Below are 19,454 nucleotides of genomic sequence, written 5' to 3'. Positions count from 1 at the left end.
TTATAAATATGTTTAGATAGAGTGAATTGCCATCACTATGTACCCTGATTTTTTTTTTTTTAAAGCAGTATATTCACAGATTTTAAATTCCTTTTCAGCTCCATTTACCTCTCAATTCCCCTCTCCCTGGAAGTGAGTTGACTAAGGAACCCTTTCGATGGGATCAGAGGTTATTTGCTTTGGTTCTCCGTTTGCCCGGTATTACAGCACCGGAATCGGAGCAGATGACAGGGGTACCGGTGGATGACTCCGCAATCACACCTATGTGCGAAGTCACAGGAGGTGAGTGCCCTGGTTTCCTTTGACAAGTCAATACTTTTGAAAATGAAAATGAATTCAATTTAGCTCTATTACATGTGTATATGTAGTGGAATAAGTATTTTTAAGTTCTTATATTACTTGTAAAATCTCAGAACTCATATATAGTAAAACTGAAGACCCTTACTGCATTAAAGCTACAGACAAATTAATGTAACCTGTCTTGGAAAAGCATGAATCTACTTTCTTCAGCAGTTTTTTAGAAGAGAAAACACTTTCTTCTAACACACTCTGGTATTGCACTTAAAAATTGTAGGAATTTAATCTGTTCTGAGTCTGTTCTGCAGTACAGTTTTGCTAAATTCCTATCGTACCCTGGTCTAAAGAAGTCAAAAGTGAAGGAAATTTGTTGACTTGTTTGTTTTTGGGTTTTTTTTTTCCCTCCAGAGCATGCAGAAAGCAATGCAGAATTTCTGCAATACAGAATGCATAATAATTCTGCAAAATTGATACTTTTCTCTCCATTATGACTCATATTCTTAATCTCTTATCTCTCCAGAGATACTTTTCTCTCGGGAAATTCCAGATCAAACTCAGACATCAATTTTATAATTTGTAATAAATTTTTGGTTGCATCACGTATTAAAAGCATAATGACTTTTCTAATGCATGAGAGGGGATGTTATAGAAAGCAAGCAAAGGGATTTAAAAAGCATTTCAAAAGGATTTGATTCCACTGCTTGCTGACTGTGATGTAGGCTGTACTAACAGTGCTTTGACTGAAATTTGTGGATAGTTAAGGGTCGATGTCTGTCACAAGGGGGAGCCCAGTTTCCATGAATGCAACCAAGAATTTGAGTTGAAGTCATTAAGAGTCTAAAATCCAAATCGTTTCCAATGAGGTACATACAACACTGTCACTGCTTCACTAGGCTGCCTTGCTACTTAAACAGAGAGGGAGTGTTCAGTAGAAGCTTTAAATCAGTGATCCATACATAAATCAATGTGTGTAGCAGTTGAACCGTTTTGAATAATCCCAGTTAAAATAAGGCCAGAAACACTGAACAACCTTAACCTTGACTGTTTTGTTCTAGGTCGATCATATTGTGTGTGCTCTCCAAGAATGCTGAATCAGTGTCTTGAGTCATTGGTGCAAAAAGTGCAAAGTGGAGTGGTAATAAATTTTGAAAAAGCTGGACCAGATCCCTCACCAATTGACGGTACACAATTTTTTACACTGTGATATGAAATGGCAGGGATGACAATTGATATAATTTAGTAAACTTAATGTAATAGTTGCCAAAACAAAAGCTGTTGCAATGTAAAAGACATAACTACAGAAAGGACCTACTGCATCTGAAATTCTGTTGTACTTTTTCAAAATACTGGCTATAGCTGCTAGACAGTGTGTAAAACCCCTCTACATTTGGTCATACAACTCAGGTAGTCTTAAATGCAGTTATTCATGTCAAGCACAGTTAAATGGGTTCATGAGTTTTAAGCAGTAGTTTTTAACCAGCTAGAAATGTAAATAGCTTGATAGGAAAATACTGTGGGTTTATAGGCTTATCTTTTTTGTTTAATGTAGTAAAGTGGCTGCATTAAGAGTTAAAATAGCAAATACAAATCTGCAACCTTAACTTCTTGTTCTAAATGACTTAGGGAGGTTCCTCTGGGAAGTGTTTGTGGGATTTTAAAAATCCTGCTTTGGTGCTATAAAAAGTTAGTCCAGCAGTATTAGTCATGTGTATCTATTTTTTTAATACATGGAGATTTGAAGGTTATCTGGTAGTAGCAGTGGGAGGAGAAAGAATCTAGTTATTATGAAGGGCTCCAGATAATTGGCTTTCTCAGCTCTGATCCTGTAAACATTCGGTACTTACTTGGTTTCTTATAGTTTCTGGGTTTTTGCAGAAATGCTTACTGTCAACTATCTGTTATTCTTAGAAATAATATTAACTGCAGGAAGAGCTTCCGTGAGAGCATAGTTTTTAAACTCTTCACAGAAGTTGTTTAATACTCTTGAGTTTTAACGCTATTTTGACTCATAAAGCCTTTTTCTTCTGTAGATGGGCAGACGGATATATCTAGACCCTTTGGACCCCAGCCTTGGCACAGCTGTCACAAACTTATTTATGTCAGACCAAACCCTAAAACTGGGGTTCCTATAGGTCATTGGCCTGTTCCTGAATCCTTTTGGCCAGATCAAAATTCTCCAACACTGGTACGTACTGAAGTAAGATAATGCAGAGGGTTTATGCATGGGGGAACGTTCCAGGATTTCCTATTCACTGATTTTTAAATCTTGAGTTACATACTTCGTTGTAGCAACCGTAAAAGCAGTGTGGCTCTAGAAGGAATGACACATGTAAATCTGTGTTGTAGTTATTTCAGGTAAATTACTGATGAGCAAGTAATACTATGGAGTTTGTCAGTAACTTTGAAGCATTAAGAAACTGCCTGTAACAGATTTATTTGTTGACCTAGTACATGCCTGTAATGTTTCTGTTTGGACTCTGTTAAAATACCAAACCAGAAATAAGGTCACACTTTGACTGATAACAGACTGTCAAATTCTATTGCCTCATAGACTATATTAATAGAAGACAGTAAGATCTTCCCAATTTTGAATCCTTGTGATAGTTCTGTCTTCATTATAGCAGGTGAATGTGTAATTTAATCTGCTGTTGTTCAGTGTTGCCATACCTTCAGTTTATCCCAAGTAGAGAAACTCGCCTTGTTTTTTTAAATACTATCCACAGAATTAATTTTATTTGTTCTTTTTCATAAAATAATGTATGCCACTGCCTTTTGTTTGGTTTGAGAACTAATCATCATATGGAATAATGTATTTCAGTATTTCTGCTAATCTTTGAAAATCATTGAAGTAGAAATAATGTAGTTGTATAATTGTTCCCTGTACTTCATTACGATTTTTATTGGATTTTTGTGAGTTTTTGATCTGAAACTAGTGTGCTGACTAGCAAACTCATTGAACTTTTCCTAAATTTTATCTCCTTTGTTTGAAAAATAGATAAAGTCCTTCGAAATACAGGTTGTTGAGGAGCGATACAAGTATGAAATTTTAGTCATACTTACAGGTTTGATATTTCTGGCATCTGTGGCCACATTCATTGAAGGACTTGGATGCCCTTCTGAACTACGAAGCAAGCTAGCATGTACGAATAAAAGTAAATCTTCTATAGTAATTTTTTTAAAAAGTCATTGTGTACTAAATATAAAAAGCTGTTCTGTAGGAAAACTGTCCTGTGTACTCCTTGTAATCACTATCAGTGGCTTATCTGCCTCCATTCACTGTATAGAGTCAGTGCAGTTTGTCTGCTACTGCAGATCTTGATAGAAATTGCTAAAATAGATCTTGCCAAGTGAAGAGTTGTTGTTCTAAATCTGCTAAAAACATGCCACAGAATTACCTAAATGGCGAGAAAACGAGGAAAAAAAAAAATCTGTTGTAGCTCTCTGTCGTAGTTCAGCCCCAATGGGGACCAGACTACGCAGTCTCTCTCTCACTCCCCCCACTCTCCGAGAGAATAGGAGGAGATTTGACAAACAAAAGAAAACCAGGAAAAAAAAACCAAACACGCGGGTTGAGATTGAACAAAAAGTAAATTTAACAGTAATGACAGAAGAAAACAATAGAGTGATGGAACACAAATACAGTATAATAGCTCACAACAGATCTCTACATCCAGTCTCTTCCAACTAGGAGGGCCTCCCTTCAGCACCCTCCTCACTTATATACTGAGCATGATGTCAGATGGGATGGAATAGCCCTTTGGCTAATTTGGGTAAATTAACCCCAGCTGTTAGCTAATTAGTTAACTATCCCAGCCATAGGGGCTACCAGCTTCAGTTCTCCACCCAGCTCAGGTAAATATTAACTCTATCCTGGCCAGAACCAGGACACTCTCGTAACTGCATAAAGCCCTGGATTATTGCACGTGCAGCTAAATTCCTGTTGACATAAGTTGGAATTCCACATTGAAACTTCCTTAGGCAATGTTGGGGAGCTAAGTTAGTGTTTCAAGACTTGTATTTCCTTACTGTTCTGAAAATATAGTGTTAAAACTTAGCATATGTTGTAACTCTTGTCTGCTTAAGAGTCCATAGTTAGATATTTTTCATTTCCTCCCTGTTACATGATCCACAGTGGAGTTGTCTCAAATAGTCCTGCCCCAACAACTGTTTCATATACTATCAAGGCTTCAAGCGCTATCAAGGGTTTCTTAAATGTATATGAAAGTCTGCTAATAATTATGTTGACAAATCAGCATGTAAATGGCTGCTCCCGCTGCTCTGATGTAAAAATAATTCTGGTGTCCAGCCAAGGGTTATTTGACTTCTCAAGTCTTAGCATTCAGCTTCTTTTGCAGCCTTTTTTTTCTACTATAACTGCTTCGTGGCTTGGTCAAAAGCTCCACCACAACTATTTATTGGAGGCATCTTCTTTGAAGAGAATTGCAATTCCTTCAGTTGCTTGGGCCTTCTGTTTTGTGTGCATTTGGACAGTACACCTTCCTCAGAGTGGAAACAGTCAAGGCAAGACCAACTCTGTGGGCAGATAACATTTGGGTGGCTCATCGTAAAAGGAAAAGGCTAGAGCTTATAGATGTAGAAAAATTACTTTGAAGGTGAGGTGTTGTAGGAAGGCCCAAGAAACCCTGTTTCTCTAGTTCATCTTATGTATTTATTAGTTACCTTCTTGTAAAGAGAGCGAATGGAAGGAGGCTTCCTAATTGAGCTCTTCCCCAGATTCTAGTGGCCTTGGAGAAGGCTCAGGGTAAGTATAAGAGCTTATGTTCCTCTCCTGAATACCCTTCAGTGAAAGACCTACAGCTCCAATTTTCATCACACATAAAAAATCAGCTTTTCCTTTCAGCAAAAGACATTTCAAATATGTTGTTAACTTATACTTGAAACTCGAGGCACAGAGGCCTTTCACTGTGATTAATAGAAGGATTAAAATGCGAACACTTAACTTGCTTGAATTGAATTTTTTCACAGGGCTGGTTAAAATATGAACTCTTCTAAAGCTTGTTTTTTTCTAAATTCGTGCTGCTCTTGGTCATAATAATTCATTTTGAATTTTGTAATGGTTAAATTTGCCAAGAAGGAAAACTGTTGGAGGAAGTTTGTAAGTGGAAAAGTACAGCACGTGCTTCTGTAGGGAATACAAGCGGGAATACCCCAGAGCAGCACTGAAGTGGTTTGTTTTGTTTTTTTGAACTGACTGAGATTTACTTCCATTTGCAAAGTTTTTGTGTATATGCAAGAAGTTTTAATTGCATATTGTCCTAGACTTACTAGGTAAAATAGTTGGCATTTATTTAGAAAATAAGATTCTTTCAGATTTTAAGACAGTGCTAGCATCATAAACTAATTGCTTAGGACTCATTAACAATGAATATGAATGATTTATTGAATAGGCTCCTTCAATAGATCTGTTTTCAAAGAATCTGTACTACTTTAGTTGCCATAGCACGATTGCATTTTAATTGTTGTGCAGACTTATTAACAGTGGAATGCTTATGTTTAGCCACCTCGCACATCTCATCCTGTGGTGAAATTCTCCTGTACTGACTGTGAACCGATGGTTATTGACAAACTGCCTTTTGATAAATACGAGTTAGAACCTTCACCACTGACCCAGTTTATCCTGGAGAGAAAATCTCCTCAGACCTGCTGGCAGGCAAGTAGAGTGCACGTTGAAGTTAAGTTATTTGTAGAATGCTGTTTTTTATGGACTTTAATCAAAATGGGACGTAAAATTTCAGCACACAATACTTTGGATTTACATACAATATAATGTCTTTTATTGCAGGTATATGTGAGCAATAGTGCAAAATACAGTGAACTTGGTCATCCTTTCGGTTACTTGAAAGCTAGTACAGCGCTGAATTGTGTGAATTTATTTGTGATGCCTTACAATTATCCAGTCCTCCTTCCACTGCTAGGTAAATACCACTTCATAAACATTTTCTTAGGTGGTAGGCAATTAAAAAAAAATCTCAACTAAATAGATTACTGCAATTAATGCCAGTATTAATCACACACCTGTAGAAAGGTAGAATGTTGGGCAATGTATTTGTCATCAGTTACTTGTTTCACTTGTCACCAGTTGGCTGACGTTCATGACTCAGACTCGATGTATAAGATGATTTACTTAATCATAATTCTTTCAGATATGTTTTAGTCTCACTTCTTTCATTATTTTAGGAGCCATTTTTTTCCAAATCTGTTGTCTCAGTTACCAATTCAATTTGATAAATAATTTATCAGGTTCCATCTTGTGGCTGCAGCATTAACCTTGTGTGTGTGTACATTGAGTTTGGTTGTATATATGTTAAAATACATAATTTAAACATTGAGGAATTGGCATTTCAGAGTTTCTTTTATTGGAAGAAAGATGCAATGCTAAGACATGCCTTTCATTTTGTTTCTTCTTTTTATAACCATCAGATGACTTGTTTAAAGTGCACAAGGCAAAGCCTACATTGAAATGGCGACAGTCATTTGAAAGCTATTTGAAGACAATGCCTCCTTATTACCTTGGGGTAAGATGACTTATTGTGTTAAAATTTCTATTTTATTATTTAGCTAAAGTTATTAATTTAAGAGAGAATAGCTAAACTTCATGCATAATGATACTGTTTTCACTGGAGTCGTGTGGAAGGTTGAAACCTGAATGTTATGAAAATTTCATCAGCTACGACTCATTTATAAATGATATCTCTGTTAATAACTGATTCTGTATGAATGGAACAATACTTTAAAGCAAAAATACTGCCCTGAAAGTCTTTGTTTTTCTTCTTGTCTAACTTTGAGGACCTCAGGTTCTATTTGAAATGGATACAATTAGTTGAAGTATGTATACAAAACTTACAAAGTTAAATATGACTATGCAATATATTCCATGTTTCAGCCTTTGAAGAAAGCTGTGAGAATGATGGGAGCACCAAACCTTATAGCTGACAATGTGGAATATGGACTTAGTTACAGTGTCATTTCATATCTCAAAAAGTTGAGTCAGCAGGTAATGTTGAAACAAAAGAGCAGTAAAAACTTTTTCTAATATCAGGATAATCTTAAAATACTTAAGTTCAGTGGCTTTGAAGGAGGAAAGAGCAGAAAGATCAAGTTAATACCTTCCCATAAGCAAGTAGCAAAACAGCATTTTGGTTTTCTGAATTGAAGGAAAACTTAACATTTAAATATAGACCTTATAAACTGGACTATAAAGATAGATATGGAGGTATAAATTGAGTTCTGGGTTTCTTTTTTGTATTTAAGGAGCATTTTTACTTGTACAGATAGTAACATACTTTTGTCCAAAAGAAAACATGTTGTCTTACCTTAGATATTAAAGATGTCCTAGCATTTTTTTTCAGAAAATAGAAATTTGTACTTTGTGCATCTGAATCAGAAAGTGTCTTTTCTTTGACTGTGAAATGAAATGGAAAGTGTTCTGTAAATATAAACTGACATAATTCAGATGTAGAAATGCCAAGTGACCTTTGAAATTGTTGACTGTGTTCAGAATAGTGCCTGTATCTTTGATTAGTCTCCTGCACCAGCTAAAGCATTTCTGCCCTGCTACCTCCACTTTTATTTTGTTGAATTGTGCATGTTAAGCTTTCTTGTTCAACATAATAAAATAATGCAGTAGGCGTGAAACTTCAAGAAACAGTAGTGCAAGAACTTGTAACTTAGATAATGAGTTCTTATGGACCATCTTTTTCCTAAAACATTAATAGAAATTATTATTTGAGCAAGCAAACCTCTTGAAGTTTACAGTATATACTGTTAAATCATAGTCATATTGCTCAGTATTCTGTAAAGTGAACTGATCTCCCAACCTAGACATCTTAAACTCCTAAAATGTAATGACATGCACTGCAAATTGTACTTAAAGCTTTTCTAACTTCTGAAAGGCTCTGCCACCAGAGACTCGATATTCTTAAGTACATATTCAAATTTTGACTAGTCTACAAATTCATGTGAAACTGCAAAACCAACATTGGCAGGTGTATTGCTAAATTACTTTTGGCTCTTTGTTCAACTGTATTCTGCCAAAAAGCTGGTGTTTATAAACATGTTTAATTTTGGTACAAATGTAACATAATATTGAGGGTTAGGCCTATCTAGTCAAACAGAATCAGATATTATTTTGTATTTTGTATTTATTAGAGTTAGGACTATTCATATTGAGCTTTTAAGAAGTTGATACTATTGTACGACTGATCGCAACTATAGTTGTGGGAGAATCAGTCTTTTGAGAGTTAGTGTTTAGCTGTTATTGTAGAAAACAGTCTATGTGAGTACAGATAGATTTGCAGAGAATTACTAGTCAAATTATGGCATTTTATGAAAATAAAAGCATTGCATGCATCTTGGTGCTTAGATACCATAATGGGCAGCAGAGGAGAAATATGCAGAAGATCTAGGCGCAAACTGTTCACTATATTTAAAATTGTGGTAAGCATTAAGTAGTTATGTATTAAGCACTCCTTAAGCACTCATCCTGGTTATGGTCGTCATAGTATATTAGCACATTGTTGAATCTTCTAGGTAGGAATTTAAAATGAATAAGACTGACTAATCCTTTTAAGAGCATATTGTCAATTTTATTTATTTATTTATTTCAAATTAAGGCCAAAATAGAGTCCGATAGAGTCATTGGCTCTGTAGGCAAAAAGGTAGCGCAAGAGACTGGAATTAAGGTCAGAAGCAGATCACACAACCTGTCTATGGCACATAGGAACGATTTTCAACATCTGCTACAGGGGATTACTGGGGAAATTCCTCATAGACCTCTAGACCTCAATATGAAGGAGTATGCTGGGTTCCAAATAGCTTTGCTGAATAAGGTAAGCACCACTGTGTGTAATGTTGTTATTTTCAATATACTTCCATTGAAATGCTAGATATTGTTTCATACATGGTATTAATTGGAACTTTATTTACTGGAACCATAGGATTTGAAACCTCAGACTTTTAGAAATGCTTATGACATACCCAGAAGAAATCTTTTGGATCAATTAACACGAATGAGATCTAATTTACTGAAGAGTACTCGCAAGTTCCTCAAAGGACAGGATGAAGGTTAGATAACAGTTTATTTTTTGTGTAACTGTGATATGATTGGTACTAATAAAAGAAGGCTGTAACAAATAGCATAGTTCTTTCAAACTTACTGGATGTCTGATACTGCCATTAAACTGCATGACTTCTTAATTTTTTTTTTCTTAAATAACTTATTGGAAGAAAAAATGATCAGGCTAAAGAAGATGCGGGTTCACTGCTCTGTCCTTTAGTCTATATGAGGAGATTTGGGCTTTTACATAAGATTCTTTGTTCACTGTTTTTTCCCAACTTTCATGATATATCTGAGGAAAAAATCACAATGCAGTTCTGCACATTAGTCTCTCTCCATAGAAGTGGATTGTGAGCAGTGGAAAAGTAAGCTTGCTCACTGGGTGCTGCCAGTGTGACTCTTTTGCTCTTTAGGTCAACAGCAAATAGTTCAATAGTCGGCTCATTTTTTCCTTTACCTTTCTACTCTGTCTTCTGGCACTGCTTTATGGCATCTTAACAAACATAAGATGATGAAATAAGTGATGTAATGTGAAATGCAGAGAAGTTGCTCTTTGGGGAGGGGGTTAAACCACATAAAAACTAATGTTAGGTTTTTTCTGCTATTTCTGCTAGTATATGTTTTGTTTGATCAAAGACTTGGCAACTTTAAGTAAATCCATAAGAAATTTAGAATCAGGTCCTATGGATTTTAAGAATTTTTTTTAATTCTAGTGGTCAAAAATCACCATTGCTTTGGGAAAATGCTAGTCACAATGATTAAATTTTGGGTGCCTAAAATTTGGGAGAGTTATGTCAAAGCTGTATGCAGCATGGCATTACTACTTTGCATTAATGTAGCTTTTGTTTGTAGTAACGTTTTGGTTATTTTTCCCAGTCTCAGTTTTTTCACCCATCTACTCTGTTGAAAAGTTAGGGGACACATTGGAAAACTAACATCTGTGCATGACAACTATTTCTTTGTTTGCATTGTCATAATAATAAGTACACAAGACACATACTGATTCATTTAAGCAAGTTTCCTGCACTGAAAACACAATGTTATAAATACCAGTTACGCAAGAATAATGGTGAGTTTTGCACATCTGTTTTGTTAATGCATTTTATAAAAGACTGAGAACTGGAGGTGTGAATTGGATATAGAGTAAATTCTCATAAGGTGAGCGGTATCATCTATTAATAAAACCTTCTGTTATAACAGATCAGGTTCACAGTGTACCTATAGCACAAATGGGAAACTACCAGGAGTATCTAAAACAAATACCTTCTCCTCTCCGAGAGCTTGATCCTGATCAGCCACGAAGGCTTCATACATTTGGCAATCCATTCAAATTGGACAAAAAGGTGACTTTTCTGTAATGCTTTTTTAAAAATGTGCTGTTGTAAGTGTGTGTGCTGCTGATTAGACCATTTAAAGAGCAATGTATCAGAGAAACACTCTGAAGTATTTGGAAAAGTACTGCTTACAAGAAAGTCTCTCAGATGTTTTTTTCCATCAAGAGTATCCTATGGAGGGCAGTCTATTGGAAACCAGTATTATGCCTCTGGATTTTATTATAAATGAAATACGTTTGTCACTGTAGTATAGGTAATACCTAATCATATTTCCTTTACGAAGCTTCCCCCATAAAAAGCTTCCCATAACTTTGACAGCATGAACTCTCCCTTTTGTCCAAATCAGACTTGGACTTGACCAAATTACTGGTATCATTTAGAGCTCTTTTAAATGTTTGAATCATTTTGCAATTACTGAAAATGAAGTTTGACAGCGTATTTGGTTGTCTGTCTTGGTATACTGTTGGATAAGGTCCTTAAGCACAATTAGAAAGGATTTGATATAGTTTTCTTGTATTACTTTGATTGACAGTTGAGAAGGCAGTGCACAGTGGCTTATAGTACATAGTTGCTTTATACATGCTCAACATCATTGTAATATCAAAGCATTCATTGTATTTCATACTTTGTGTTTTTGGCATAAAGTTTAAGAATTCTCCCTATTAAATTAATTACAGGGAATGATGATAGATGAAGCAGATGAATTTGTATCAGGACCTCAAAATAAACATAAAAGACCTGGAGAACCAAATATGCAAGGGATTCCGAAAAGACGTCGTTGTATGTCTCCCCTGCTCAGAGGTCGACCACAAACTCCTCCGGTTGTGAATAACCACATTGGAGGAAAAGGGCCGCCAACACCGATCACACAAGCACACCCTGACCTTGTTAAACCTATTCCTATTCACAAAAGTAAGTGAATCTTCATAATCTTTAGAGAGGTTGTTTTTTAATTTATGCAAAAAAAAAATTGTTTATGTAGACATAGTATTGGCTGATTTCCCAAATATGGCAATTTTATCCCTCATTTTTTGAAAATTAAGTATTTGTGCATCTGGGGTTGATTACAGAAAGAGTTAATATCTTCCAGACAGAAGTCTCTTTCATATGAACTTCCTAGTATAAACAATGTATTTCCTGTATTAAATGAGGAGACAGTGTAAACAGTCAGAAGGATGTTCTTCTTTTGCCTGGGAATTCAGATGTTCCAGAAGCATCACAACATTAAGTTCATTTGAGTTTTGCTGTAGTGCAGTGAATTCACTTCTCTTAATGTGGAGCTGAGGTGCTGCATAAGCCTTGCTCGCTGTTCGGGACTAAAGTAAACTTTGTCAGTTCAATTTAACGGAGGAAAAAAAGCATGTCATAAAAGCACATTTTACAGGTGCTTGCGCTTTTGATGGTAGTCCATGTAACAATTTCCCTTTTCGTATAAAGAATATACCTGTGATTATTTTTTTAGACCATTCATTGCTCGGAGATACAGTAATGTGTTCAGTGTTACAACCCACAAACATGATTTCTTATGCATAGCATATACAGTAGACTATGCAAGGTGGAGCATAGCTTTATAAGAGTTTAATACTGAACTTACTCATTGACTTCTATCGGATGATAAAGAATGTGTAATTGGCAAGTGTAATCTTTGTTTTTTCAGCATCAGAAACAAATAATGAGGTTACAATGGATGATGTGGTTGAGAATCACGTTACAGACTCACTTTCATCAGACGTTTTCCCAAATGCTGTGGATTCAGAGTTTTCAATGTCTTCTTCTCCATTCAATTCATTGGATCGACCAGCAGCTCATACAGAGGATGTAGACCATGAACATTTAGGGAATAACTTAAATGTTGATGGGTTTTTGGAGAATCATGACGAATCAGGCAGTAAAGAACAAAGTACCGAAGAGAACTTGCCAATGTCTTCACCAAGCAAAGGGAAAAAGCCAGTGCATTGCAGAAGTTCCAGAGAGATTAATATAGAGCTAAGAGCACAAATTATGAAAGAGATTAGAAAACCAGGAAGGAGTAAGTATACCAAATCAATCTCTCTTTCAGATGATTGACATGAGAGCTAGACAAAGAATTCATATTAGATCACTATTTTAGAAAAATACTGAACCATGAGACTGAAGCAAAATAAATTAAAAACTGAAAAGATTTGTTCTAAAATCTCTGCTAAAAACTTCCTAGATGGTTGATGAAAGCATAGCTATACCTATCAATGTTTGTGAAAGTCATATTTTTATGTTATCGGTATTAGAATTAGCTTGTTAGATGTTCCAGTAATATCCTAAACTTCAGTATCCTGTGTTTTTTGATGTTAGTGTTCATTAAACGGTGTGTCATTGCTACAAGCCTGATTGATAGGAGATATTTCCTAAAAGCTTACAAAAGCTGAATGAAAGCTGTTGCATTTCATTCAGATCTATTACGACAGATATCTGCATAGAGATTTCTTAAGTAACTGTGATTTTGCTTGTCTCTTTAAGACTATGAAAGAATCTTCTTTTTACTGAAGCATGTGCAAGGAAGCTTACAAACTCGACTGATATTTTTACAAAATGTTATTAAAGAAGCTTCAAGGTAGGTAACTGAATTGTATTAATCTTATAAAACTGCACTGCCATATGTAACAGCTTGACAACCCCGCAGTTCTGTCTTTGAAGCTTGTCACACAGTGCTTTGCACTGCAAGTAAATAATTCCCTAGAAAAAACCAGAAACCCATAAACTACCTGATGTTTGTGTTGTTTACACAAGCTTACCTTTTTGCCTTAAGTTTTGTCTTAAAAATGTTAGCATCTGTAACTACCAAATCAACATAAGTGTAGGTGGACAATGGTATGGAAAGAGAAAGTAACTTCAGAAAATTGTTCAAGTGTGAGCGTACTGCTAACTTGAAAACCTGATGGAACTGCATATTAATATGAATTAGGCTTTCAGGAACAGTTGAAATTCATTATTCTGCATCAACTCAAAATCTGGTCCTAAAAATAGTTTTGAGATCCAGGTATGCTCCGTAAAGATGTCTCTAGTCTTCAGATTTATTTCAGAGATACTGTAGTCCTGTCTGAGGCTGTGGAAATGGGAGGTAGTTTGTCACAGGAGTAGAGAGAGTTGCTGAGGGTTTAAACCCCATGTTGTTAATCCAGGTAGAAACTGTTCCATTACAACATACTTAGACTGACCATACTTGCTTAGCCTTCTACGTGTTTGCTAAGAGGAAAGAAAGGAGAAACATGTAATTGTGATTGGAACCGACAGCGTTTGAGTTGAACTAATAACTCCAGCATCTTGCTTGGATCATGAATATAACTATGAAGCTTATTTCAGAAGTCTAAAACTTTAGTTGATTTTTTTTTTCTCTAATCTATTTTTGTAGTAGTCAACTTTTTTTCCTGTGGCATTATTAAACAAATTTTATGATTAAATAAAAATCAAAGTAATTTTTGGGTAAAACCATAATGAGAGTTTAAGGTTCACTGAATATTGGGCATTTGTACAGGTCCTCTAGCCTTCTACTGCCAGTGAGGCATTTAGATTTATATAGATTGTGCTCATCTTGTAGCAACAATTTATCATGCTTTTGCTTGTTCTGTCTTTATTGTTGTATCACCTGTCAGAGTTGTTCCATAGCCTGTAGATTATACTTGTTTCCTCACTGTCTCAGCACACTAAAACAACACTGTTGCTCCTGGAATCTGCAACAGCCCTTAGTGGGGCTGGAATTTTTGTGCCTCTAAAATCAGGCCCTTTAGATCATCTGTAATTCTCATTTCTGTTGCATGGCCTCTGTATTCCAGTTATCTTGAGTTGACTCTTTCCCTACAAAATTTGGCAGCTGTTGAGTGTTGCTGTTGGATGCATCAGAATTAAATCCTGCCTGTCATCATAGACAACAGTTTTCTATATCTACTGTTGGAAAAAGTTGGCAATTCTGTTTCTCTCAACTGTTGTTAAAGTTTAATTTGTATTGATTTGTGTTAGGAACAGCTTAATCTCTCTCCTTCCTCTTCTCTCCTAGGTTAGGTTTTTATAGTGTGGTCATTTTATCCACCTAGATAACACTGCCTACTATCCCTGTGCAGTTCTTTGCTTCTTTCCTTATCCAGGCAAGCTATCACATTTAACAAAGATTCCCTGCCCTCTGCAGGAAACACCTCTAGGCTCTACAGAGTTGTCGAGGTGATCTTGTTTTGCGAACTGATAGCTGACCTTTGCAATGCCACAGAACACAATTCAGATTTGGGATACCTGCTGTCTTTCCCTGCTCCAAGGAAGCTCTGACTCTGAGCACAGACTTAAGAAAGCTCTTGAGCATTTCAGCAACAAAGTGTGTGTTTAAAAACAGTCCCCATTCAGTTCTGGAGGTTAATCCACTAGAGAGTTGTGAAGGGAGAGGAAGATTTCTAAAACGATCCACAGTTTTCAGCTTCCTTTGGAAACCAACGGCCCCACAGTTCCTCTTCTGATAGTAGAAAAGCTGTCACTTTTGAGAGGCAGAAACCAAGATGAGGTGGATAATGGATTTATTTTTTTTTCCTTCCAGTCAATTGTGAAAATACTAAGGATAAGGAGATACTACATCTCAATTTCAAATCCTTAGCTATTCCTGTTCTGACAAAGACTTTTCTTATGCGTAGTGATACACATTTGGCTCAGCCTGGGGCGGGCAGTATTAGTGCTTATAAGGAGTCCTTATTGAACACAAGGCACGTGACTTCCCAATAGATAGCTATAACTTTGGATGCACAAAATGGAGAGTTATTTAGGAAAGGGCTAAAAGGAATTAGCCTATGTAGTGGAGAGATCTTCAGTATTTCTGGAGTTGGCATGGCAATCCATGTATGGTCCTAGCACTAAGAATTAGTGGGGTTTTTTTATTCTCTTGCTAAATAGTTTAGAGCAAAAGCTGACAAAACACAGATCGGCATTCTCCAAATCAACCAACTTCTCAGTATGACAAATTAATTTCCCTTTTATTTATTCTCCAAATGAAGAGCTTTAAGCTGCTAATACACATAGCAAAGCCCAAAATGTGTACCCACACAAAATGCTGAGCAATACCTACTTTTGCTAAAAGTGCTAGCAAGAATTAATACAATCAATTTGAAAATAATAATGAAGCTTTATGCTCAATAGCTAGAACTACACAAGGAAGCTTTATTATTAGGGGCACTAGTATTCCTAGGGGAGTGAACAGCTGAATTAGAATCAGTGCTTAATTCTGTTAATTACAATATTAGTTAATATGGTAAACTGTTTCTGTTGCCTTGAAAAAGCTGTGTGCTCTAGCGTTCAACATTTGGCAAAGAACTTTCAGTAAGATGTACTGAAGGGCTTGATGTAGTAAAGCACTGTAAACTTTGAATTCTTGTGCCAGCAATAACGTGAGAATATGCAATGTGTGTTTTCCCCACCTTCCACCAGGTTTTCAGTTTTTAGGAACTGTCTGCTGTTAACTTGTACAGCTGCTTCAGAGGGGCTTGAAGGTATTCTGGAAAGTAACATTGCCCAGTCACTTGCACAGAATATGAGCATGTTAAATTTTCCCTGGGACTGTATTATAGTAAAGCGCTTTGCTATTAGCTTAGGTAATTTGACTTTTAATAGTGGGAATGAGAAGGAATAATTATCTGTTTTCCAGGTTAATACTTTTCAACAAACAGGGAGCAGTTGTGAAAGCAATGAGGAAGAATGGAAGCGAAGCAGTACTTGAATTGTGGGGCTTCTGTGGGGTTACTGAGGAGAAAAGAGATGAGAAGGATGGGTAGGGGCCCAGAGCATGGATATTCAATGAGATAATAAGTGGTTGGGAATGGGAGCTTGTTTCCCCATGGTCAAGCTGGGATTGTGAGGAAGTCTGTCGTCTGGGAATTAGGGCAGATGCCATGTTTCTGTGAGCCAAGGACGTGGACTGGGAGGCCTGGCCAGGACTAGGGGCTTTTGCTGGGGTTTAATAAGGTCACAGGACTGAACTCGGTGTATAGTTCAGAATAGTACTGAGTTGAGATAGTGTGTGATCTTTTCATTGCGGCTTTTCTTTGAGTTTGTGTATGGCTGCCAAAGCATCAAACAGAAGTGACTTAGATGCAGAAATGTCGCAAGGGGGAGGGCTAGCTGAAACCAGCAAGGAGCTGTGTGAACTGCGGCAGGGGTGTAAGCAAAGGTGACAAAATGGTCTGCTGTTCAAATGTATGTAATCAATATGAAATAGAGCTGCAGGTATGGATTACCTCTGTATGTTCTTTTAATTTTTTTCTCAAACTTTTGATTTCTGTTTTCTTGTCAGAAAATTTGCTCTGCACTATGTAATGCCTACTCCTTCACCAGTACCAACATCATTTAACTTTTGTGAATGCACCATGAAGGCATGCAAATAATCCCTAAAAGCTGTTGCCAGCTTTAGGATTAGAGTTCTTTTGCCATATATTTTATTTCTGTACTTCAGAACTTTACTTCTGGAAACAGCAAACACTTAACTCTCCTTTTCCTGACTTTCTGAGTTCTGAATGATGTTTAGCAAAGTGCTAAAATCAACTGTAATAAGCATAGTTTTGTATTCTCTCATTAAATGGCAAAGCAAGTTAGTAGTTTACCAGAACTTCAGGAGACAGCTCATATACATATGAGGTACATATAACCTCATCGTGCACTGGACCTAAAATAATAACTGAAGTTTCCAGGGTTCAGTAGAGGTTTCGTGAACGATGTTTCATGTATTACTGTGTGCATCCATTATTATGCTTTCTTTTAAATACAGGTTTAAAAAAAGAATGCTGATAGAACAGCTTGAGACTTTTCTGGAAGAAATCCATCGCAGATCGAATCAGGTCAACCATATCAACAGCAGCTAAGAAACACTGCACACAAGAGAAAGCCGCAGCAGGGCACTGCTGTCCTTACTTGCATTCATTTTTGACATGCACTCTTATCTCAAGTTCTTTACCTGAAAGAATGAGAAGCTGCTCTATAAAACGATGAGAAAAGTACCCATCATCTTTTTTTTTCTTTCCCTTCATTTCTGTTATTTTTGTAATGTGAAAAAATCACAAAAACATTTTTATTTAACTAAATGGAGAACTTCTTGCTTGTCATGGACTTAAGTGTCACTTTCCCTCAGGTTCTATTTTTCTTAATCCAGCCTTCAAAACTATCACCTCTTAAGGTTGAACTTTGCCAAAAAGTTGCTTTGTAATTTTAAAAAAAAAAAAAAGCACATACATTAAACAAGGTAATGTTTTGTATATACAGTTATTTTGGATATATTATTGTAAGTTGTATAAATGTATTTTGAAAAATATTTAAGAAAAGCACTTTTGTTATTCCATCAATAAAAACTCTATTTTAATCTTTGTGTAGGATTGAGTACAGTTTTTATTGGAATAGTTCATTTTGCCTTCCCTTTCTGGAGCTGCTGTGTTCTAGTATCAGTGTTAAAGAATGAAGAGCAGTTCTGGGTCACTGGATTTTCTGTTCTTAGTCAGAAAACGAATGAAAGGAAGCTAATGCTGAATTGCAGCTATGGTAGGACGATACTCTATGGCCTTGTGTACTTTGCGCTTCACTGTTTGGTGACTAGCATAAACTGTACGGTGTGCACATCCACAGCAATGACAAAGCCCCCACAGTTTTATGAAGATACAATGTAGTAAAGCAGAGGTCAGTAGCCTTTGACTAATGCTGCACAGAGTTTTTCTGTGTCACGATTTTTTGCACGTTTACAAACGTGGGAACAACCAGAAGGTGCTGCTGCTTGGACACAAAATATCATTGAATGCTCTATTGGCTGTGTCTTTCATCTGTCCTACATGCTCCTAACTTCTGGAAGGCTTTCATTCAGTGGGAGCAGCTGCCCGCTGGAGCTTTGCCTAGGAGTCGGTGGCTCAGTCTTCACCCAAAATCTTTATGGGCCTGAGTTACTGATGCTTATGCCATGAGTTGCTGAATCTTGTACTAAAACACTGTATCCAAACTTTTGTCAGGATGCCGAAAAAAGCATTTTTCTCCAGATGCTTTTAGCCTCATTCAGTGTTTTTCCGGAATGTCCATTCTGTACTGTCTTCATTGGAGAGAAAAAAAAAAAGTAAAATAAAAGCTAGTAAAGGTAGAACTACTATGTTTTTTTGGCAATAATATTTGTTTGGTCACCAATTGGGTATTTCTGCTTCCTGCCTGTTCTGTCAGTTCTGAAACAGCCTCTCAACTTGATTTCCTTTTCACAGCAGTTTGCTGCTTGCTTGTTACCCTGCTATATCAGCTGGATTATATGTAAGTCTGGGACCAGACTGAACTTCGATTCTGTTCTTAAGTTTTTTACTTCAGGACAGGGAAATAGAATTGTGCTTGAAAAATAAGATATATCACAAAGCTTTCTGGTGGGATGCTTTCTATCAGATCACCTACGTACTAAGCAACAGTGAAGCTGACTTCAGCCATGATGAAGTAGTTAAGCAGAAGCTGTTGGCCCATATTCTTAAACATTTAGGTGGCAAAATCAGTTCAAATTTTCCTCAGTTATTTATAATTTTACTATCTTTGCTGTAGTTGTGGTGCTACTGTGATTTCTAGACAGGAGTAAGTTTCCAATAGTGCCATAAAGTAGCAGAGGACTTGCTCACTCTCATTCTTGCTGAAAGTGATGTTGTTTAAAGCAGTGTTTTAGTAAATGCATATAATGCAGCCTTTAATTGAAGGAAAGCTCACCATAGGAGGAACAGAAAACTGTATTTGTCTGGTGTTTA

The 19,454-nt window shown here is 36.4% G+C and overlaps 1 protein-coding gene across 5 annotated transcripts in view; it reads left to right on the top strand.

Moving 5' to 3' along the window:
* INTS6 (integrator complex subunit 6) overlaps window positions 1-18,071 on the top strand; it is a 46,925-nt gene extending 28,854 nt beyond the window's left edge. For 3 of the 5 annotated variants that reach the window (XM_086771898.1, XM_086771899.1, XM_086771900.1), the window contains 14 exons: window positions 99-282; window positions 1,353-1,478; window positions 2,328-2,482; window positions 5,816-5,968; window positions 6,101-6,233; window positions 6,739-6,833; window positions 7,202-7,312; window positions 8,931-9,146; window positions 9,255-9,381; window positions 10,574-10,716; window positions 11,385-11,619; window positions 12,365-12,736; window positions 13,201-13,294; window positions 17,474-18,071. In XM_086771898.1, coding sequence (XP_086628024.1) covers window positions 99-282; window positions 1,353-1,478; window positions 2,328-2,482; window positions 5,816-5,968; window positions 6,101-6,233; window positions 6,739-6,833; window positions 7,202-7,312; window positions 8,931-9,146; window positions 9,255-9,381; window positions 10,574-10,716; window positions 11,385-11,619; window positions 12,365-12,736; window positions 13,201-13,294; window positions 17,474-17,567 — 2,238 coding nt within the window. In that variant the 3' untranslated portion in view covers window positions 17,568-18,071. The remainder of the gene's footprint in view (window positions 1-98; window positions 283-1,352; window positions 1,479-2,327; window positions 2,483-5,815; window positions 5,969-6,100; window positions 6,234-6,738; window positions 6,834-7,201; window positions 7,313-8,930; window positions 9,147-9,254; window positions 9,382-10,573; window positions 10,717-11,384; window positions 11,620-12,364; window positions 12,737-13,200; window positions 13,295-17,473) is intronic. The other 2 variants (XM_086771901.1, XM_086771902.1) reach the window with 2 other exon arrangements.
* Window positions 18,072-19,454: the final 1,383 nt, after the last annotated feature.

This window comes from Chlamydotis macqueenii, chromosome 1 (genome assembly GCF_036417535.1).
Source record: "Chlamydotis macqueenii isolate bChlMac1 chromosome 1, bChlMac1.mat, whole genome shotgun sequence".
NCBI lineage: Eukaryota > Metazoa > Chordata > Aves > Otidiformes > Otididae > Chlamydotis > Chlamydotis macqueenii.
Note: the sequence above shows the minus strand (reverse complement) of the source record. Positions and strands in the feature narration are given on the sequence as shown.